We start from the raw sequence: 24206 nt of genomic DNA, 5'->3' as shown, positions 1-24206 counted from the left end.
TAAGCTTTTAGCTGATGCTTTTATGGAGGATGATTGTCATGAGCACCACTGTTACGTGAGCTTAAATTCCAAGAGAACATGTGTCACAGTTACAGAACGTAATGCATATTGAATGTTGTCTCATAGGCTTTTTTCTTTGGCAGCCCTCAGACCTGATGGGTGCATTCAAACATTGCATGCACACATTTTAGGGTCAATACAAAAGCCGTACTAGTCAGATTTTTAACTCTATTTTTGGCTTTTCACTCCAATGAACCATTTTGTGCATCACCAAGCTCAATTGTTCCTAATTAATTTGTAATTCCTTTGGTCAAGAGGAGTGAACATGTAGCTGAGTCAATTTCTGCCAAGGCCTTTGTTTCATGCTGTTTGTAATTTTGTCAAAAACACACTTATGATCAAAACCTAGTCGATATGCAAAGTAGCTGTCTGTGGGATGTCTTTTTAACGCCAAATTCACACCAGAGCAGTGGTTAAGTGCGGCCTGTGGCGAGCTGTGATGCAATGTCTGTGGAAAGCTGTGGCGGCCGCTCCCAAGCTCAATGAACTCTGGCGCTTTGATTCTGCGAAGTTGAGAAAAGCTTAAGTTTTAGCCGGGAAGTTGCGGCCAGAGAGTATCGTCAGCCATTCAGTAAACAGATCCTGTGACTCCTGTGACATGTCGACCTATGTTACAAAGAATTTCTTCCACATGAATACGCCTCCCAGCCGCAGAAAAGTGTAATGATGGCGTGGCACAGGCACACCTGCCTGGTGTGAATTCTATGATTATTTAATACAATTTTCAACACTGTGATTCACAAGTGGATTTTATTGTGTGAAGACACAAAATTAAGACGTGAGCTGTACCTATGCATTTCTTTTTCCTGGCCATGGTCAAAATTACATAGTAAACAGTCAAGTCAGTAAAGTACCTGTGTGTGCATTTGTACATGTTCTCTTGTGCTACCCTCAAGCCTTTTCTAGTCCAATTAATATAATTTGGTCAGTTCCGGTGCCATCTTAAGAAAAAACACACATTTTTCTCTTACAAAGCTGTTGTCAGATTATGAATATTTTTATTCTATAAAATTTTAATACTCCAAACTGTGGCTATGATGCATGAAGGGAACGCACAAACAAGTCATCAGTGAACCACCGTGTGCGCAGCTTTAAGATCTTTTGCTTGGCCAGTGAAATATTGTGATATTTAATGTTCATTGTACGTGTGAAGGCTTATTTTTGTACTCATTATCTCTTTCACACCCTGCTTCACATTCACACCATTTATTTACACACCTAGTGACAATTTAACCGCAGTCCTCTGCTACAGTTATCAAGGGCTTATTGTTGGGCTGCTGGATTTAAACGCCCGGTACAGTCAGTGTTGACGGTGGAGAGTCTGAAGGATTTTGAGGAGCCTAATGAGAAAAAAATCCCCCACACAGACGGCAAGTGAGAGGGAGGAGGAACTCCATTTCCGTCCTGTCAGTGTTTATTTCCAGTCAGTTACATCCTGACAGGAGAGTGAAACGCAGTGAGACACTTAAATCCATCTCCGCTAAACAGGTATGCATTAGCCATCAGCGGCATAACAAACCATCACTCCACTCTACCGTTTTACTAATCAATACGTATGGCCACTCTGTTTGCCTTTACCTTTTCAGTAAGGGCTTAGTCAGTAACAACAAACCACATGAGTAGAGGCATAGTTGAATCTTAGAAAACAAGTATTTAGTTACAAAGTGCTGTAGAAAAAGAGATTAAAAGCACACAGGGAAACATAGATGCATGCAAGTCATTAAGCTCCACATCTGTTTGAGGATTCACTGGATGTAGCGCGTGTTTGACCCGTCATATCCACATGTCTCCTTGAATCGACATTCAAAACACAGATGGGGTGTAACGACTGACGAACTCAACGTAGACACAGCACACGTGAATGAGCATGTGTTTGCATCAAAGGCAATATCCCGTGTCGCCACGCTCCCACGCTCTTAATTGGGAGCTGTGTTAGTTGTTTAGGTGAATGGGGAAGTTCAGGGGGAGAGAATGAAAGAGACTGGTTGATGAAAACCCACCTGTGGTGGTAGATTTCCCCAGCATGCTGTCTAGCAGGTCTCACCCTACACTGAGATGCATAAATTAGCCCAATGCAGCGCTTCCTTCATCACACACAACTGTCTGACTGCCACATCTGCCTCGTTAGAACGAAAAGACAGACAATCCAATTACGGATCTGTTATTCCAACAGCAGGAAACCTCCTACTGTGAGAGGATGAGACACCGTCGGGAGTTAAATATATTTAATACATATGACGAGAAATCAGTTGTGTTTTTTTTTTTTATCACTTCATTTCTGTCCCCTATGATTTGAGCTTTTGCTCATTTGTTCCACTTTATATTCAATTTTATTTTTGGAACATCTGTGTTCAACACGACTGGAGATATTCTACTAGCTTGTACTTTGCTATTCCAACATCAGAACAAAATATTGTGCTATAAACCTCTACAGATACTGTATATATAAATATATATTAATGCATGCGTTCAAATCACCACAAGAGCTGATGGGAGGTAGGAGAGGGCACCTGATTTGTGCCTCCTGAAACTGAATATCTTCTGAATATCAACAGAATATCTTCTGTTTCAGTCAGGAGTCTTTACTTCTTAAACTCCCAACCTTTGCCTCTACCAGCTGTAGCTGGAAACAAATTAAACATCTTGATTTCATGATTTTAAATGAGAAACATTTAACATCCATATCACACCATGGAAAACAACCAATAGAAATGTAAAAGAAATGAAAGAAATCACTAAAACTGTTAAATGTAATTAATCAAAGCTTACAGAACAAGGTTATAATAGTTTTGAATTAGTTTTTATTTTATTTTAGTTTTGACTTTTCAAATTCATTTTAGTTCAGTTTCAGTTAGTTATCAGAGTGCGTTTGCTAGTTTTAGTTTTTGTATATTTAGTTTTGCAGTAGTTTTAGTTTGTTTTTGTTAGGGCCAGCTATAAAGTCTCAGAAGTATGTATCTACATATACATACATAATGCATGGTTGGAGAACTGTGTAGGAATGGCCATAATGTTTACGGTTTCATCTTCGCACTACTTTAGTGTCTGATGTGAAGCAATTGCGGCACAGCGCCATCTCCTGGAACGTCAAGTCCGTTCAATTTCTGTGGTTCGATGTCATGAGAGTTGACGGAAATTCATGCTGTCTCCTTTTTTCGAACTGAAATGAACTTATGTTAATTTTTATTTTGTATTTTTGTTTTTTGAAAGAATATAAAACATAGAATAAAAATATTATTTATATTTTCGTTTTAGTTTCAGGTTTAGTTTACTATAATAACCCTGTTACAGAAGCATCCATTGTGTCTTTATTAGTAGTTTGTGAGAAATTTAATTTATAAAGAGATGTTGTTATCAAAATAATAAGCTTGACTTGTATCAGATTTCAGTGATAAAGCAAATGCTAATTTGTTAAAAATGAATTTAAACTAGAGGGACACTCAGAGAGTGCAGACCTCCGGCAAGGCTGTTTCTATAAGTAAAAAATAATGTCCTGTATGTATCCGCACTGTGATTTGGATCTGCTCCAAAATTGAACGGGTTGTTTGTTGGCCCATGCTACACCCTACCGCCAAGTTTCATGAAAATTGGGCCAGAAGTTATTCCATAATCCAAACAAACAAACAAACTGAACCGAAAACATAACCTCCTTGGTGGAGATAACCAGGATGAAAATATTTAAGATATAACTTTTAATGAGTTGTTGGACAGTGTCATTTAGGATAAAAAAGATTAATAATAGTTCCAGCCACTTTAATTTCCATGTGAACCTCGGCAGTTTCAAAATGCCACCCAGCCTGATGGCATTATTTATCGGCCGCTTGAGCCACTGAAACCAGTCATGAGCATAACATGCTGTCTGTGTGATGTCAGGATTCCCTGGAGAGAGAGTCATCTCGCTCTTTTCCACAAACGCCCACAGAGTTTTCCACTTAATTCAAGCCCTAAACAATCACCCTTTTGTACGGTGAGTGCAGGAGAGCCGCTACGCCATGTGCTGAACGAATGCTGGAATTCTCAAGCAGCGTTTCAAGAAAGTTGTGATTGTTGGTTGATGTTTTTTTGTGATTCTGCCGGCTGCAAATGGAAATCTTGGCGGGGCCAGAACTTTAGATACACGCTGGTAAAGCAGGGGAAATTGTAACTTGGAGCAAGACCTTTTGAAGCAGAGCAGCCGTGGTGTTATCAAAGCCTCACACTTGCTGCCATAGCCATGGAGAGGATGCCTTAGTGAGGGAGAACAAGGGGAAGAGAGCGAAAAAATGGAGGAGATGAAGGAAGGGTGGTTCCACATTAAAGCTCCCTCAGTTATCTCTGCTCTAAAGAAGTAGAAGACTTCAGACGTTTCACAATGGATGCCAGGGCATGCGTGGAATGGCGAGGAGGGCCCAATTTTTTCCGCCTAGTTGCCATGGCGTCTCCTGAGGCGATGCGGGGGGGGATGGGAGCATGTTTCGTACCTACCTCTGCCAGCATTTGATGGTAGGGATGGGATCAGTGGGCCACCATCCTCAGTGCGAGCTCAGCAGGAAGACTTCACACAGCCTGAAATGGAGTAGGTCACATCAGCACTTCCATATTTTTTGTTGCTAATAAATGACAGAGGGAATGAGAAATAAGTGAGTCTAAGAAGTCATTAAATGTGGCTAAAGAACTCACAGAAAAGAGGATAAAGAGGCACAGGGTCTCTGACATAATTAAATGCCATTCCAAAAGTGCAGTTCAAGAAAGCATAACCTTTTGGTTCACCTTTTTCTGTTGCCTTTTTTTCCTTTGTAAAGGCCACAGGAGGTGCAGTTATTGGTCATAAATTACATGCTCAGCACCGCAGTGCTTCTCCGGTGAGGCAGAGAGGAGGAGAGGAGGTGGATTCAGGGAGGCAACAAAGAGTATAAATGTGAGCTTTTAGCCACTTCCTCATCCCAGTCTCATCCTCCTGTGTTAAGCCCCGGGAGCTCGGGCCTGGAGGCTGTCGGAGGATGGAGCTCAGACTGTTGAGCCTCGCTGCAGACAGCTTCCTCCTCCCTGACAGACAGACTCGGGATCTTTGTTGTCCCTTGAGAATAAACGCGCCCACATGGATTCTCTCATTGTCACTTTACCTCTTTTTCCTATGCCGACTGCTCTTTTTGTTCTCTTGCATTCATGTTTGCACAAACACTTGATTGCACTGCCATGCTTGTTTGGGGGATTAGGTCCGTCCACTGATTATGTTGACTGACTGCTGTGTTTGTGAATCTTCCTCTAGTCTCTAACCCCCTTGTCTTCTCACAGTGCACCACACTCAGCAGACAGGGTCTGAAATTAACACCCACCAAGTGCCAAATGCAGGTAGATTAGATCAGTGGTTCTCAATCTTTTTCCTGTCAAGGACTCCTAAATTGATACATATTAGGTCACGCACCCCGATTTGATAAGATTTTGCTTCGGGGACCTCCATCTGAAAAGATTTTGGTTGTTTTGATACGATTAAGACCAGAATTCTGTAGTTGTCAACTACAGTTGAGGAGATAACCGTGGAGGAAGTGAAACCTATGATCAGAATAGTCACTCTTATGACTCTTATGGTACGTGGCCACAGCCTCCGTCCTTTCCACGCTTCCCATTCATCGTCTGTGTAAGCAGCCGTGCAATGCATTCTGGTAGCATGGCGGCGTGATTCAAGAGACGAGGCGTAACGTTGGTCGCTCCTCATTTGCATAAAGTTGAGGTCTAGGCTAATCAGGGGCTTCTGGCGCGACTCTAAAATGTTTTCAGAAACACATTTCGGGGAACTATTTTCGTGATATAAGAGAAGAAAGTTTCCAAACAGGCTGCTATGTTGGTGCTGGTGTTAAAGATGGGAGCAGCAGCCTACGAGGGAAAGCGTTCGTCCAATCAGGTGCCGAGTGCCTTTTGTATAGTGGCAGCCCATCAAGCATTCAATGCTGGGAAGTGAGGCGATCCTTTGCGATAAAAAACGTCCTTGTGGACATGTATCATTACTCACTTTGGGCTCACTTCACACTGACTGTCTCTCTCACTCATTCTCTTCTTTACCGTCTCCTGCTGGAGATAAATTAACGGAAAGCAGCCGATTTCGTAGGTTTGCGGGCCTCTAACAGGTCCGAACGACGGGGAGCCCACAACTTTCAGCCCGAAATGAAAACAAGAGAAAAGTCCCGTTAGAGAAATAAACGAATCACAGTGCAGCCCGGTGCGGTGTCGGTGCTGGGAGCTGGGAAACTGCATTTCAAACAGCGGACCTCAGCAACATGTCTATCCGTCCTCAGGTGCGCTGTGACCAGCGTGCGGAGGTGCGGCTTCTCGGTGCAGCAGCAGCCAGCAGACGGCCGCCTCACCAGGAGGAGATGGTAAAGAAGAGAGCGAGTGAGAGAGAGAGTCGGCGTGTTGCGCTAATTCTTGTCTCATTTGTGGGCTGATAAACAGGAAATTCATCTAAACTGGGTTGAAAAGTGATGCAATCTGGTTGCCATGGTAATGAGATACGTCTGACTATTATCCACACCCCCATTCTCTGTTTGAGAAAGAATGTTAACCGTAAAACTGGCTGGAGGGGGGCTTTAAGGAACCGTGGTTGAGACACATTGGATCAGATAGATACCGCCAAAGCCAAGTATTCAGGATTTAATTGATTAACCGCCAATATATTGAAATTATTTTGCTTTGAATTTTACTCTGGTCTCAACATTAAGTTTGTATTCAACATAATACCTTATTAACTCAATGAAATGTACTGAAACAAATGTATATGTGACACAATAAGGCAATTTATTATTTTGGCCGGTAAAAAATATGCTTGGCCAATAGATTTTTTTTCATCTACCAGTCCCCTTGGCCGTTGAGTCAAAAAGTTAATGTTGGACAGTGTTCGCAGGCTTCTCACCGCAGTGGCTCCAGATGAGATTCCTTGGAATAAATCCCAGCTTTAAACCTTGCATTACAACATATTGATATGCAAGTGTGCATGTTCACTCACCTCTCCTGTGTGCAGCAGGGAAATTAGCTTTAAATTGCTCAACAGATGATGGACAGAGAAATTATGCTTTCTAATATGAAGTTGTCAAATATGTACGTAAAGCCTCAAGGGAACCTAGACTGAGTAAATATGAGCAAGGGCACCCATTTATATCACTGCAGGAATTGTCACAGTTTAATCTGAATGGCTCACAGCCGGCAGGAATGATTCATTGTTTCAATACCGGGTGTACATGTGTGGTCATGTATTCACCGAATGTGTGGGAAAAAGGTAACCGCGAACGGTAAATCTTAATTTCCTCGCCTGCCTTGGGCAAAGTTGGCGCTCACACAGATGGGTCTCTCCTCTATTGACAGCTCAGGAAGATGGCTTGAACCTCAATGTGACCCCTTTGGGGCCTCTAAAACAAAAACGGCAAAGAGGAGAACTGGTCGGCGTAATCGCACAATAAGGCATGAAGACCTCTGTCTTGACCCCTAAGAGTGGCACTCACCACGCTGACCATGTTGTCACTCTCATCCTCGCTGGCGACAATGGTAGCCTTTATGTGGATTGGATGCCATTTAGGCAATTACTTTTACTCAATGAGCTGATTTATTTTGCTGATTACACAGAGAGCGACTGAGGAAGCTTGCTTTTATGGCGTTGATTTGAAAGATTTGTGCAAAGTATTGAGAGTTTTTTATAGCAGCCTAATTATGTTCTTTATCGTTTGAATGACCAGCTCTGGAAAACAGTCTGGTTATTGTCCGCGACTTATGTAACGCTTCCCTAATGAATCATTTGAGAGAAGGGAGCCTCATAATAAATCATGACAGAGCTCAGTGCCCCTCGGTCCAGGCCTGTCAACGAAGCCAAAGAAGACATCTTAATGACTACAGCTGCTCATTGGCACTGTGATGTGAATGCTTCACCAGGTGTACGTCAAAAGCTCACCTCATTTAGATTTCTGTTCTCTTCTGTGTTGTGGCCGCTCATAATGACCCTCGCACAAGACGCCATTGAAGCTTTCCCACAGGTTAGAGAGGCAGAGAGAGATACAGAGGCACACGGGCTGAATGAAGAGGAGGAAGTTTGCTGTCCCAGCTAATGGGAGCTGACACACACTGGGGCGTGAAATGACTTTTACTGATCCTGACGATAGCACCTCTTTCCTATTCAAATCACCCTCCAAGACAGCTTAAACTGGCACAATGTAAGATAAGCTCCAGAAAGTTAATGACAGCAGAGAAATTTCAAACAGCAAAGCAAGGGGCCTATGAATCGTGTGTGTCTTTTAATTTTGTTTATTTATCGCGGCTCATGTTATCTCAGTAGTTTTATTTCAGAATATGCTGCAAGAACGGTTTCTTTTTAAAGCCATATTTCAGCTTAATTGGCCATCAGAAGAAGTAAAAAACACGTTCCCGAAGGTGTGGAGAGCCCTAATTAGTTTGAAAAGCTGCTTTATTCGAGGTACAGGAATACGAGGAGCTGATTTGTGAATCACCCAGTAGACCCTGAAGGTTAAAGGCGAGGCCAGAGGAGCTGTGATCCTCTCTGGAGGATCAACAAAGAGGCTGTCAAAGGAAATCATTAAACCTTTCAGGAAGGCAAAATTCAAATTCGTCATTTCAAAATTCTGTTTCCTTTCAGACTCTGAGGTTAAAGGAATAGTTTGGGTGGGGGTGTATGAGGTACTTATCCATAGTCAGTGTAGTACCTACAGTAGATGACAGTTGGCAAGCCCCCAGTTTGGAGAAACAGAGAGGAGTACCGACACAGGAGCAAAACAATGTACTGCTGTGGACGGGGCTGACAGCAAAACGTATTTTAGCTACCTAAAAGAAAGGCTCACCTAAAAAGATCAACATTACTTAAAGTGTGCGCTATATTTAGAATATTTTCGCTGCTTTACCTTGCCGTGAGACAGCTAGACTGCCTATGTTTCAGATGGGGAACTGAAGCTGTTACCTATGCTCTCGCCAAAGCAACCAGACTCCATTGAAAAAAAACAGTAATTTTACCTTGCAGAACACAGGGGTTGTTGGTCAACCGCTGCCTCAATCGGTAAGTTTGTTTGTGTTATTGTGTGAATTTGGTGAGTTTGGATTCACCAAAGTCACACATTAGCACAAACTAACTAAACGAGCGGTAGACCAACAACCCCTGTGTTCTGTGAGGTAAAGTTAATGTTTATATCAATGGAGTCTGGTGGCTTTGGCGAGAGCATAGATGGATAAACCATCTACTGTATGTAATACACTGACTATGGATAAGTACCTCATACAACTACACAACAACCGAACTATCCCTTTAAACTTCAGTCAGATGGTCTCGACTGACAGGGGTGTGCCCCCTGAGGACATTTATCCAATGATACATGGCAAGTTTTCTCACAGTGAGATCGTGCCATTGTCAGTTTGAGCAGCATTACAGCTCTAAATCCACATAAATGGAAGTGACCTTTGCCTTGCGTCACGCTGCCTGTTTGACGGACAGCTCGAGTTTGGCCGTTTCGTATGCAAAGCTCATTTGCAGTTTGTCCTAAGCAGATCATTGTTTCTAAATCTTCATTCAAATATGCCCTGGCCTTAAGAATCCCTTGTGTGAGAATGTGGCAGTGGGCCAAGTGTGGATTTTTCCCTGAAAAGTGTCTATAAAGAGGCACCGACTCTACCGCTTCAGCATCTGCCAAACTGTTCTCAGCGTAGGTTGAGCCTGGCACCATCTTCCTCAAGCACGCTTGTTTGTTCGTGACAGCTGTGGAGGGAGATGATGGATGCAAATTATCTTCTAAATTATTGATTCTTAGGAAGGTTCTGAAAACCACACACAAATAAAACCTACCTACAATCTTCCAGTGGCACCACAAAGCGTCTTCGCTGCCAAACAATCAGACTTTCGTTAAAGGCCTCAGCTCAGCTCTGAATTGCCCGAGCAGGTGCACTGAAATGGAGACAAGTTATAGCATTCAACTCCCAGCTCACAGGAGCATTGTGCAATTGGCTTCTAATGTTACATACCGTGGTTCTGTGTGCAAGGCCGGCCACTGTGCTTGTGAAGCTCGCCCCCAGCTATCAGCACAAAGACCCCATGACTGGACCCAGACTGTTGCCATAATTGCCACTGAGTTCAGAAAATGGAGCCTCTCTCAGTGGTGTGAGTGATAAGAAAACTGCTTAGTTGTTTTGTTTCCAGCCGGGTTCGTCTGGTGCTCTCCACAGCGCAAGTCCCTCTAAGTCGCCATTAGGAGCGACTCCAAACCAGGCATTTTCTCTCCTTTTTCTGTGATTCATTTCTTGGTCTGCCAGATACCCTACTGGTGCATAATGACGTGCTTTGGACAAACGGCTGCCTCAGCAGTTCCTCCATGCTTTGTGGCACAGTGAAACCCTCTTTGTGTGACTTCCATCTCAGCCAGTGAGATGGGTGCCCTCTGAGTCTCGCACAGGAAATTATCTTAATAACTAACTATAAGGTTTATAATGATTCATACAGTTAATTATCATAACAGATTACTTCTTTCAAGTCATAGAACGTTCCTCTATCAGACAGTGTGACTCAGAGGGACTGGAGACATTTGTAATTTGTTCATATTTCCTTTTAATTTTTAGCCAGGCTAGCAATGTTCACCACTTTGGTCCAGACTAAGGGGGCTTTCACAAGCTAGCATTGAATACGTTTGAATCAAACTCTGTTTCAGTTCGTTTGGGCAGTTGTGAGTGCAGTAATCGTACTCTGGTACGAACCAAAACAACCGGTCCGAGACCACTTGTGAGAGGTGGTCTCAGACCGATTCGAAGCGAACCAAAACGCAGGCTGCCTGTTCAGGCATTTGTTGAGCTGGAAACAGGTAAACAACAGGTTAACATGAGTTGGAGAGGACTGACCTGGACTTCTGCAGAAGTCCAATGTTGTCTAATGAACTGGAAGAGAAGGGATTCGCTCGCACAATGGATCAGTGCCAACTCAAAGTGAAAACACTTTGACAGCAATATATCAAAGTCTGTGATTCCCTGCATATAAGTAGCAGCTCTCAAGACGAAAAAGATGAATTCACTCCTCATCAAATTCATTTTTTATTTGGTCCGCTTTAATCTTTATATTGTGAAACCGAACCAAACTAAATAGAAAACAAACCAAAAGTATTTCACTCTGATTCAGACTAGTCAAACGTACTATGGCTTGTGAAAGCGCCCTTAAATATCAACTATTTTGTACAGACATTCATGGTCCCCAGAGGATGAGTCCTAATTTCGTTGATCCCCCAATTTTTCCTTTAGCGCCACAATGAGGTTGACATTTCTGGTTTTTAGTGAAATGTCTCAACAACTATTGGATGGATTGCCATGAAATGACTTGAGGGAACAAGATGACCTCTAACCTTTCATCTAGCGCCACCAGCAGGTCAAGTCTTCATTTATTTAGTGACATATTTCAACATCTACTAAAGATTTTTCCACAAAATTTGGTACAGACAGTCATGTCCCCTCAGGATGAATTGTAATGACTTTTGTCTTTTGATTCCTTCACCCTTCATCTGGTGCCATCATCAGGTCAAAATCTTAATCTGTCTGTCGTAGAGCTGCAACTAACGGTTATTTTCTTTATTGATTAATCTGTCAATTATTATGCCTCCACGACAGCCTTGGCCGGAGGCATTATATTTTGGGGTTGTTCGTCCTTCTGTCCGACCCATTCTCCAGAACACGATATCTCATTTGACACATGACATTTTAGACAGACATGGATGTAAACTGCAACTTGACCAGTTGGCGGAGGCACACAACCGCAAGGCGGTAATTCTAGTTTTCTTCATTAATCGATTTGTTGTTTGTCTATAAAATGTTAGAAAATTGCCCTTCATAAATTCCCATTCAAATGTCTTGTTTTGTCTGACCAACCGTCCATAACCAAAATGTATTCAGTTTACTATCGTAGAAGACTGAAGAAACAAGAACATGTACAGAATGTAGAGGATACTTTCTTAAAAAAAATACTCAAAACATTTAATTGATTATCAAAATAGTTGCCATTTAATTTTCTGTCAATCGACTAATTGTTGCAGCTCTAGTCCAGTACTTTGGTTTATGACCAAATTCCTGCAAAACTAAGGACATTTCCGTCAGCCCCAACTGTACTTTATGTTGATGTAAGATGGTGAACATGGTAAACATTTACCTGCTAAACATCAGCATGTTAGCATTGCCATTATGACTGCTGTGCCTAAGTCAATCTGCAACGCAAGTGTGTCTGTAGACTTTTAGTCTTGTCTGACTATTATCTAATGCTGGTTTATCCTAAGTGGCCTGCTTTGAATTCCCTGTAATTTCTCAAGTCTTCATAGAGAACAGCAATATTAAAAGCCACAACAAGTGATTCATGAGAGCTATTACTTGATGCAGTGCCCCCAGTCTAACTACAATAGCCAACTCCTTTTGCAATTCTACTCTCCAGGTCTTTGGATTGATGATACAATTTCTCAGTACAGCTCCCTGGATGATTAGCGGACCTTTGCCTTGGTAGGCAGCCCTCACATTCCCCATCACAACGTGTGCTTCCACACATTTGTACTGAATTGTTGTTATGCTGCGACGCTACTGAAGTGTGCTGAAAAGACGCGGTGTTCCCTCCCCTCTCGTCCCCAAGGTCCAATGTGTGCGGATCCATGTGACATATGCTGTCAGAAACACGTACCCACGTTATTATATGCATTGACTCTAAGCAGGCATGCGCTTTCGATCAAACATGCACATACACACAGTCACATAAACAAGCACTCTTCCCCCTAGTGTGTCCCTCGACGCTTGGGGCCCTGCGGCTCCCACCCCCCAGCCTGGCCTCTTTAATGAGGACTGGCCCCTGTGTGTTTGATCCCGCTGCCAGCCCACAGCCCCGCGGCCTCATGCCTATTCAACAATCCCCACAGCCTCTCCAGTTACCCCGCCACCCCCCCCCCCCACCCCATTGCCTTGGGTAGACTATGGATCCAAAGCAAAAGCACTCCTGGGCGGTTGTTCGATATCAAAGCCAGTGTGACTGAAACTGTGAGGAAAGAGGAGAAAAAAACCCACAATTTAGCTCTCTGTGCTTTGTAGACTTACAAGCAGCTCTGCAACTGCACATTGATCTGTTCTTTTTGTTTCGTCAGATGTTCTTCAAAAATTGCATCTATTGACTGTTAAAATCCATGAAAGGTTTCGAGGTTTCAAATGCCAATTAATTGGTTTCGCTGACTGTGGTCTTGTATTGGCATAAAAAAACAAAACATTCACAGCGTGTAAATTAATCCTCTAACATGGCACTTCCTCTGTTTTTGTGCACAGGATGGAGGTCTGCTGATTAACAACCCCACAGCACTGGCTATTCATGAGTGTAAGTGCTTGTGGCCCGACACGCCCCTGGAGTGTGTGGTCTCGCTCGGTACGGGCCGCTTTGAAACTCCCGGCAAGAACGGCACTAACTACACGAGCCTCAAAACCAAACTCACCAACATCATCAGCAGCGCCACAGACACTGAGGGTGAGTGACCGCCACCGCACAATGTTTAACGGTGCGTTATGTAATTTAGAGTTGAGTTTCACAGATTCATTGGGCAGACTATGAACCAATGTGTAACCTATTGCTAGGGGTCAGGGGGGCCCAGCAACCAACCTGACGAATCTGATGACACTTCTCCAATTAAAGAACTCTGATTGGCTCTTTGTTTTGTGGCCTTCACTTAAATACAACAGGAGATCCCGTTGTAAATGCTGAACATGGTTAATGTTTACGATTAGAAATCGGTGTGTCCAGGATGGTATTCTGAGCCGATTAGGGGATGTTTAAAACACTCTTAAAGTGTCAGAAGGCAGTATATTTTTGGCATCATTGGGCAAAAATTCCATAATAACCTTTCAGATTATTGTAATTCAATTGTTCTGAGAAAAAACTAGAGTTCTGCACGTCCTCATGGCTCTGTTTTCAGGATTTAAAAAAATCTAGCCCGTGATGGGAGACTTTGACCAATCACAGGTCGTTTCATTGAGAGAGCATTCCTATTGGCTGTGCTCCGGTCATGTGACCAGAACGTGGCGTTCCTTCACCAGATTTTAAAATGGCAGCGGCGTCACAAACTTTCTCATTTTATAGCTAAACCGTGCGCTACAAGATGATTCTGAAAACATCTGAAGAGTGTTTTTCTTAATAATTCTTTCTCATGGGAACAAGTGTGTGGGCGTCTTTGTGTGAACTGATTGTGTGTGTGTGTGTGTGTGTGTGTGTGTGTGTGTGTGCACTGATTGTGTAAGTATATTATAAGTGTGCCTGTATCATAGAAATCTAATCCTAAATTTAATTCTAGTTGTAGTTCTTTTCTCCCTCTTCTCACCTGCCCAATTGCTAATTTAGTAATTTCTTCCTGACACTCCTTTATCTCAAGAGTGTCTTATTCCAATGCTTATTTAGCACCTCACTCCATCACGCTGTTTCGTACACAATACTATACTTATTTAAGCAACTATTGTTTCAGAACTCATTTATTCCTTTCAGTGGTCCACAGACGATCGTACCCCGTCCACCAGATCACACTGAGTGCCAATCCGGTATAGGATATAGAGTACGACCTTCTTGCCAGTGATCAGAATACACTCACACACACACACCCTCAGTGCAAGAGGAAATGCGTCTTCTCCACCAGGTCACGTTTAGGTGACGGTCAAGGACAGGTGTGCAGCTCCTCCTCACCAAAGCCGGAGCTCTGTCTTCAATCACACTCACCAACACACACACTGGTTCTTACCTACTCCAACTATCCTGTAAATCCTTGACCTATTTCTAGATTACAGCCCCTCAGGTGAAGAAACAAGAACTATTCTATATTCTACAGACAGATTACCCTGAACTGCCTCCTTTCCTGAGTGCCAAGGCTGCCTATTAGAATACTTATCCCATCTTGGATGACCTGCCAATCCTGCAGAAACCTCCTTATTGTAAACCTAGCTAGGAAAGCCGTCCATGCTCTGAATGCTCCAGGTCTCTAGTTTGTGGCTGTAAAGTTTCATGAGGCTGTGATTATCCTAGAGGTCACCACAGGTCACTTTACACAGTGAGGCCAAGTTTCAAAATGGGGACTAACATCATCACACATGAATACAGTTAGGCTCATTGGATCCACAAGAGACTCAGCTTTACAGTGATACCCAATTCATATAATTCTAAAACTGTTTAGGGACCCCAGTATGCGGAATTATTCCAATACACCATTTTTAGAACAGGCAAAAATAACACATTTATACTGCATTAAAACAACTGCATGGTCTTTGCGCAAAACTGCAAATAGCTGTCATAAAGTGGGCAAGTCTGTAAAGGGGAGACCCGTGGGTACCCATAGAATGCATGTTCAGTCGCATATCTTGAGGTCAGAGGTTAAGGGGCCGCTTTGAAAATGACCATGCCAGTTTTTTCCTCGGCAAAATTGAACCCAAAGATAACGGAACCTGCTACAGTGTCTGAAAGACAGTAAAGTTGGTCAGGATCGCGTGGGTCTCAGAGAGTTAATGCAGTTACCCACTATGGCCAAATACATCTCACAAGTTGATGTGTCCCTTGATGAAGCTGATGAGCAAAAGCTCCAACACCAAGGCTTCACGAGAATCGATGTTGATCTGAACAAGGGTGTAGGGGGAAAGGACATCTACATTTAGTACAAACGTGGGTCAGTACTAATCACCAAGCTCCAAGTTACATTCAACAATGACATGGCTGCTGGATTGATCGATGCAGGGTACAAAAAGATCGATAAAAATTTCAATGCTGAAGCAAAAGGGGACTGTGTCTACCTTTGGTACTTCAGAGGGTCCGGAGAGTATTATACTCCCATAGTGGACATTGAGGTCTCTACAAATGCAGATAGTGAAGCCGTGAAGTTTCGGAATGACTTGGAAAGACTGGCCTGTGATCTGAACTGCAAGGCTGGAGGGAACTGGATCCACGCCTGGTTGAAGAGAGAGAAGAGAACCTACATCTGTGATGTCACTGTCACTGATTCCTACGGAGCAGATTCCGACTACTTAAAGAATGGTTACATCCGTGTGGATGAAGATACTAACAAGGGTGCAGGAGGATCCGATGTCTTCATCTGGTACCGTCAGACCACCGACCCCGGGCGTGCACTCAGTGATCTGAATGTCTCCACTGATGATGCTGAGTATCATGCCCTTCAGCAGCAAAAATACACGCCAGTGAGTGTTAACCTGAGCGAGGGGACCAAAGGGGACGCGGTGTACCTGTGGTACAAGAAAGACCAAGTCCACAATCCCATTAAGGTGTTCACCCTGCTTCTCAACATGAAGGCTGTCCCAGTGTACGAGAAGGCTGGTGTCACTGTTATCGAAAGAAATCTCAGCAGCTCCTGAAAAAATCGCGCAAAAGCGCGATTTATTTGCTCCATAGGAATGAATGGCAAATTGACATGAAGAGAGCTCAAAAACACTCGTCTTTAGGGCCATTCAGAGTCGCCATACTTTAATGTAGAAACGTGATTCAAAGTTTAAACGGGTCACTAGACTTTGGGACTTTATTTGGGCAAATGGAATTTTTTTGATAGCTGGCACGGTTTTCACGAAATCGCAGTTTACGTTTTGTGAAATTTTCAGACCGTTTCAGATTTTATAATGGGTGTGTATTGCGTGGGTCGTTAAGGGCTAGAGCACGTGATGTCAGAGCTAGAGTGGAGCACAGCTTAAAAATCTTTTGAAAATTATCCGAACAAATTGCTCCTTAGCCCACAACGTCCACTCCTCATACACAATTAATACATCAAAACGTAGGTATTTTTGTGCTGGTCGCAGTCATGTAGCTATGGAATCAGTCGGACTTACACATTTGGCGACACATGCCTGAACGTGACAGCAACTCCAGGCTAGGCTCCCATAGCGGCCCATATTAAATTTCACATAATTTTTTGGATCAGAGAAAAAAGTTAATACTTTTCTAAACTGCTGCCGAGGTCACATTTTTGCCACTACAGACCCAAATGTCACACCATTTGTTCATCAGAGACTCCTAACTGGTCTCATGAACAATCTAAGCGATAGGAGTCACGGTTTCTGTCGTAGAAGCACTTTTATGACATGTACGTCTCTGGTTAACTCCTATTATAAACTGCCCCACTGCAGCAGTGGCCAATCACCACGGCAACTTCAGATTGCTGCTAGACAGCTGATTCACATTAGCCAATCAGAGCAGGCTGACTAACTAACACACACACACACACACACACACACACACACACACAAACACACACTATTTACTGTATCACACCATTTCAGTGAGCCAGCATGCTCTAAACCAGGGCTTCAATGGATCAGGGCCATAATTAATGTTATTAATTACACCTGTGATTAAAAGCCCCCAACTCTCATTTTATGATAACAGGAAACTAGGTATTCACCTACTTTTCAAAATAAAAGCCCTCAACTCTTACTGTATGTTAACAGGAAACTAAACACTCCTCACGGCCCCCCAATCACCAAGGCAACCAGTGACAGAATGATCGGGAATGGTGTGCTATGACTTTTCTAAGAGATTGGCGTAGCAGTTCCCGAAAAAATTGCGCGAAATCGTGATTTATTTGCTCCATAGGAATGAATGGCAAATTGATGTGAAGAGAGAGCTCAAAAACACTACTCTTTAGGGCCATACAGAATCGCCATACTTTAACGTACAAAAATGATTCAAAGTTTAAACCGGTCACGAGACTTGGGACTTTATTGGGCCTATCATCCCCCTTCTTATAACCTCACTATGGTCCTCAGACCCCCCCCCCCCCCCCCCCCCCCCAGCACCAGGCACACTGGTCAAAATTTCTTGCGAAATTTTCTAGTTTTTGTCCAAAATGCAGAAACACTACTTAATATGTTCCAAAAATCGTGACATCACGTGCCAAACGCAGACAAGCTACATCAACAGAGGAACACTGGTCAAAACATGACACTCACCAACGGGGAGAAGCCAAACTAATGTCGCATGCCATCTATTTTGGCATTGTTTGCAATGCTGATTTAGTTATGTTAATGTTATTTTATCTACACATGAAGATTAAATTAATACACACTACGTATAATCAGAATGTAAAGACTTAAATGAATTATTCCCTTTGTTTCTGTGTCATTTCTGAGGGAAGGGATTGTACTTTGATGTCACCAGGGTAGAAAATACTGCACTGCAGGTTGACTTAGTTCTGGATATGTCCCATTATGGCCCTCTGTAGTGGCAACCTCTTCTGTCTCCTTATCACCTCTGGACATGGGCACCTCTGCTGTGACTAAATTTGGCTCGGTCCCCTCCCTGTTGCTGCTGTGGTGGTGCAGTGGGTGACCTAGATGCTTCTCTGCACTTGTTCCTTCTGTATTTGGGATTAAGCTCTCCCCAGCTCTCCAGCAGGCTTTGTTATTTAGAAACAGCAGATTAGCAAGAGTGTTTATCAAATATTTTTCTCTTTTTTCAAAAGCTTCCCTCTAGCCTCAGTGTTCACCAGCTGCCCGCTTTGTCTTAGGTGTATCAGTAGAGCTCGGTTTGTTGTTGTGTGGACAGATACGGCTGGTCTAATGGGGTTATAGATGTAAACAGCTCCTTGTACGCACTCACAAACTCACTCAGGCATGTTTAACAGACCACGAATTAGGTTCTCCATAAGGTGGAGCTACAGTTTAGATCTGCAGATGTAGACATTTTAATGTCATGACCAAGCAGCAAACTCCAGTGCTGAGATATGAAGCCAACGCGGAAGTGCCAAAAACTGCAGTTCTTCGAATGGCCACTTGAGGCAGAAATATACATGTTTACAGCCTGGCACAAAAAATGATTTTGGTCTCTATAGCTAATTTCCCCGTTCATGACAACTGTACGGGGGGTGAATTTTTATATAACTAACCCATTTAAATATATTATCGACTCCATCGACGATCCTCCTCTTTGCCCATTTTTGGATTAGCCGTAAAGCAGCGTCGTCACTGCCAAGACGGCGACGGCCGGAGCCACCCACTTTGAGCTTCACAACAGCTCTTCAGAAACCTATGGGTGACGTCACGGAGACCACATCCATATTTTATACAGTCTATGGTCACCACCTACACGCGAAGAAAATAATAGCTGATGCAAGTTTATCTCTTATGTAGTTGCTCCGTAGAGTTTCCAGTAGGCTAGTCTTGGATGTTATTATTCCTAAACAACCAATGAACAACATGTCTTCGGTTCTGTACACTGTTAGCATTGTACAGCAGCTGGTCATGTCCATTAAATCAGTGTCAGGTGTACAATAATTATCATAATTGTTTTATAATTTAGCCTTTTTATAATTTACTAGGAGTTATTGGAAACATCATATTTTTTTCTGCAGTAGTGAAGTAGTATGAATGATGATGATTCACTGTACTTTAACTATGTTAGTGATGTATTTTGAAAAACTGACCCTGGATCTGACGTAAGTGATCCAGTCACATCTCTGCTGAGAACCCATGACACAGTTGTGCACTCACAACCTCTTATAAACTCTCTGTGACTGTGTTGCACAACTTGTGGTTTTCAGCAAATTTTGTTTTGCATGGCTTATGGTGCAAAAATGCTTCACCTTTTAACCTAAGAGTGTCTTGTTTCGTGCATAATAAAATGCCGGCCTGTGGTTGAAGCCCTTTGGCAGTCAGCTTGGTGAACCCATGGATGTACTGTGAACCGCAGTACAGGCTTTTGGCACAGATTTATATGTGCCGCACACTCAAATATGGCTTCACCGCAGTCTGAATTTGTATGTACAGTAGTTTTCCCTGAAGTACAATAATTCTGAAGTCTTTGTATGATTATTTTGGTTTTGGTACCCAGCAATGCTGTTTTATTAAGATATCTTTCATTAAATGTTCTCTATACGATATTCAGAGCATTAATATAGCTACTAAACAACTATTTACTGTAAAGATATCAAGGAGTAATGTCTACCTGAGCAGAGAATAAATCTGTGTGTGTTGTAATCCGAGCTTCTCCGTGCTTTGTTGACATAGCTGGGCCAGCCACGAGTGTTTTTAGTGCATGTTCATGCATGTAAACGTGCCCCACTGGCTAGCTCATGGCCGCCGCTCTGCACTGCTCTCATACGGTGGTTACCGCTGATAATGCCGTCCCGACCGATGGCACCGCTGCGGAAGCGTAGCACCCACCCTCCAGTTCCCCTCAGGTTATTTAGCTCTGTCAGCACTATTGCTGTAGTTTTCACCGTTAACGCTTTTAAGATAAAAGAAGCTCACACTTGGTGATGAATCACTTGGTCACCATGTAAACTGATTTATTTCCCTAACTATTAAAGATCCAAGACTCAAATCTGTGATGTAAGGATTTTGTACAGCTGCAGACAATGAATGAGAGACTGTTTTATTATATTTTCAATATGAAAAAGTATGGTAATCATATGGTAATCTTTTCTGTCGACAGTGAAAATCAGAATTTTTAACAGATAGTACCAAACTTGTTTTGCTGATAAGCCTGGAGCTGCACACCAAATATCTGCCAATGACTGTAGTAAATGTTAGAAAAAGATTGAATTGATAGAAGAACATATTTAATCTCAAGAGTTAACCACATATTTTCTATTCAGTAAGCAAGCTTGTCTCATCACAGGGATTTTGTACACTTATCTTACTTCTACGCTTCAGTGCATAACATTTCGAAAATGCGATACAGTACTTTGACTGGATATGAAAATACCAGAAATAAAAGTCAATAAAAGTCTCCATATAACCTTTTAAATAAAATACTCCTTGTAGAGTTTTGCTTCGACAGCCTCGGAGGCAGCTCCTTCTGATAGAATTCATGTCTGGACTGCTGAACTACTGTGGGAACGCAGACAGAAACAACCTCCGTCACCTTTTTATAACCTTCAGGCATATTTACCCTGTTATTGCTACTCGCTGCCTGTTTGTATGCATTTGCATGTTGTTGATTTTAAACCTCTCAGACGTAGCATTTGAAAACAACCATGACGGACGAGCCAGACAGTTTCACTCTCAGCCCTGAGAGCCAACTCTGTAACACATGTAGTGCTGTCACAGCGCTGACAGACACGTTTTGACTTTCTCACTCTTAACACAACATTTAAATGTTTGTACATATTGAGGCTATTAGGAAGTTAATTGTGTGTTTATGATTTTGGTCTGTATGTAAAATGTCGTGTTTGTTTTTTTCGTGCGGCCTCACCCTCACCTCTCTTCCTCCCTCCAGAGGTTCACGCCATGCTTGACGCCTTCCTCCCTCCCGGCACTTATTTCCGCTTCAACCCCTTCATGAGCGAAGACATCTCCATGGACGAGAACCGGCACGAGAAGCTCAACCTGCTGCAGGCCGAGGGCGCCCGTTATCTGGAGAGGAACGAGGACAAGCTGAAGAAGGCCGCTCGCATCCTCACCCGAGAGAAAAGCTCCGTCCAGACGATGGCAGAGTGGGCCAGGCTCAGGGCCGACATGTATAACATGTCCTTTAATAAGTCCTTTAAGTTCTAGATCCAACACAAGCCACCGTTACCTCACATGGAAACTCTTCCTTTATTCTAAATTGCCTAGAATATGTCATGGTACCATTATTGGTGTGTCATAGTTGTTGACTTCTTGACCTTTTAGCATTGAAAAAACGCACAAGTAATGTGTCCAACATGCTAAACACTACTTTTTGAGTTTGGTGTCGCAACCTGCATGAAAATGCATCAGGTTGCCGTTGTGGTTGGTACCACTCGTCTCAGCACTGTTGCATTCAAAGAAGATGTGTCAAAATGACATGTGGGTTTGGGAACTAGTTAGGGATTCACTGTCAGCTTGCTAGCAAATTGCAGCTTGTATACGTAGAATAGTTCAACATTTTGGGGAAGATACCACGTAATTCTGTACGGTAAATATGAAGATAGCTAGCGGCCGGTTAGTTTAGCTAAGTATAAAGACTGAAAACAGGGAAACAGCTAGCCTGGCTCTGTATAAAGTAGGGATGGGTTATGATTTTCGATTAGTCATTAAAGGAATAATATATAGGACTGACAGCCAGTGTTTAAAATGGGTAACAGCAGTCCAAGTTCAAAACATTGGAGCCGTTATCTCAAAGGAGATCATGCTGGCTGTAGCGTTGTTGTCGGGAGAAGCCAGTATTTCAATTCAGCATGTTTCCTTAATCTCTGATGACATATCATGGTCATTTTATGATTTAGTACAGTAAATATATTACATATTGGTTTATGCGACTATTGTCTTGTCTTAAAAAAGTATTTTCCCTTGTTTTTATTGTCATAGTCTGCGAGTGTGTGTGCGGCGCGTCACCTCCCGTAGTTTCAGCTGGGAGACGTGTTTGAGCGCTGGAGCATCGTAAAACACACTTCATTTAAACTCGACTGAAACAAAATAAAACTAACCAAAACCATTTTGGTTAGTCTTTGCACCGTTTCAACAATTTGTTTGAAATAATTTGAGTTAGATTTTGAAAATGTGCGAGCGATCGATCTTTGAAGAATTATTTTATTTTTCCCAGTGATTAGCGGGTAGTATTTTTGCTTGAAATACCCATACCTAGTCCAAAGGTAACAACATCTGCTGATGCAGTGGTTTCCCTTTTCCAGACTTTGTGCTAAGCTAAGCTAGTCAGCTGCTGGCTCTAGCTACATATGAGAGTGGTACTATCATTAACTTTCATCAAGAAAGCAAATAAAAAGCAGAATACTGTAAACTTCTACAGTAGTCAGTAACGGACTGTTTTACCAAGTGAGCACTTTTTAAGCTTTCCTTTTTAAAGATTTGTTACGACAACCAGTACTGTATATCCTCACAAACCTGTGTTTGCACTTTCACAGAAAATGTGTAGATGGTATATATCTGACCTTGAAATAGAGTATTCGTTAGGCGAAGCTGGCAATCTGTAAAACTGTAAAACATCAATGTCAGGTACTGACAGAAAAAAAATCCTTCTTATTTTTGTAAAAAGTTTAATCGAGGTCAGTTTGAGCAGTTAATGCAAGTCACATTTCTCAAATGTAATGACTAAAATGTGCACCTTTTAACAATGCAGCTACTGGTCAACTGTATAATTGTACACTGATAATAGTAACATTGGTACATGAGGGCCCACTTCAAGCATTACAGTATTATATGTTGTATGTAAATGCATGTTATATTTAAGATTTTACGCACACAGATCAGTAAATATCTAGTTAAAAAAATTACAAAGATGTGTATTTTGCAAAGATTTACCCCAAATATTTAACTCTAAAATACCTATAATGATTAATTAATATGAATAGCAGATAAATATAAAATATAAATGGAGGCTCGCTGTCAAAAGAATGAAACTTTTATGTTATTTTAGCCTCAGAGTATTTTAAGCTCACTTGTTTCAGACGCTTTTATCATCCATGCTTGATTGTTTGGTTTTATGGATTCCCCACAGGCTATACACATTTTCTGCTCTGTCTTCAACATGCCCTCTTTCCCTTTGATGCCTCTCCTCTAAAGTCTCTTTCAACCTTTCTACCTTGAAGTGCTGCACGTCAGCCGCTGCTCTGCTGTACTATAACGTCTGTTAAAAATCATGCAGGTCATAGCTGAGGGACTGGTTTAAATAGGATTGCTGCTGAATTGATTTGCCATGGCTTTTAAATTATCTTAATGACATGTACAGCTAAAAAAAAAAATTTGCACTGCAGACATTCATGCCTCAACCTGGTCAAGTACTGTATAACTGATACAGAAATGTGTCGGTCACTCCTGGATGACCTGAGGTAAAGTAGACGCAGATATCAATATAATTCCACTGTTCTTCTGTTGATCCTGTGTAAAGACTGTTTGAGAATGTAATTAAAACCCGTCACTGAACCTCGCTGCATCTTGCCTCCTAATTATATGAAGATTAGCTGATTGTGATCTGAGGAAACCTGCTGTTTTACTCACAGCTTGTGAGGAAGAGGAGACGCGTGGATATTAAGTTTGTACTCACAAGTGTTTCATTTCTGCAACAGAGATCTGAGCTGATTTGCACCTTTGCTGCTCAATCCCCAAGAGGCAAATCCTGATTAGTGAAATTACTACTGCAGGCACATACTGTATCTAGACATACCAGTGGTTCCTAGGAGTGTTTTTTTCCCCTCTGTTGTAAAAGTAGAGGTGTATTTTTCAGGGGAAGGTAATTT

The 24206-nt window shown here is 42.4% G+C and overlaps 1 protein-coding gene across 1 annotated transcript in view; it reads left to right on the top strand.

The window, feature by feature from the left end:
• Positions 1-23892, top strand: part of LOC141765974 (calcium-independent phospholipase A2-gamma-like) — a 37484-nt gene extending 13592 nt beyond the window's left edge. The window contains exons 9-10 of the mRNA XM_074632361.1: positions 13348-13543; positions 21269-23892. Coding sequence (XP_074488462.1) covers positions 13348-13543; positions 21269-21546 — 474 coding nt within the window. The 3' untranslated portion in view covers positions 21547-23892. The remainder of the gene's footprint in view (positions 1-13347; positions 13544-21268) is intronic.
• Positions 23893-24206: the final 314 nt, after the last annotated feature.

The sequence above is a fragment of the Sebastes fasciatus genome, chromosome 4 (genome assembly GCF_043250625.1).
Source record: "Sebastes fasciatus isolate fSebFas1 chromosome 4, fSebFas1.pri, whole genome shotgun sequence".
In the NCBI taxonomy this organism is placed as follows: domain Eukaryota; kingdom Metazoa; phylum Chordata; class Actinopteri; order Perciformes; family Sebastidae; genus Sebastes; species Sebastes fasciatus.
Note: the sequence above shows the minus strand (reverse complement) of the source record. Positions and strands in the feature narration are given on the sequence as shown.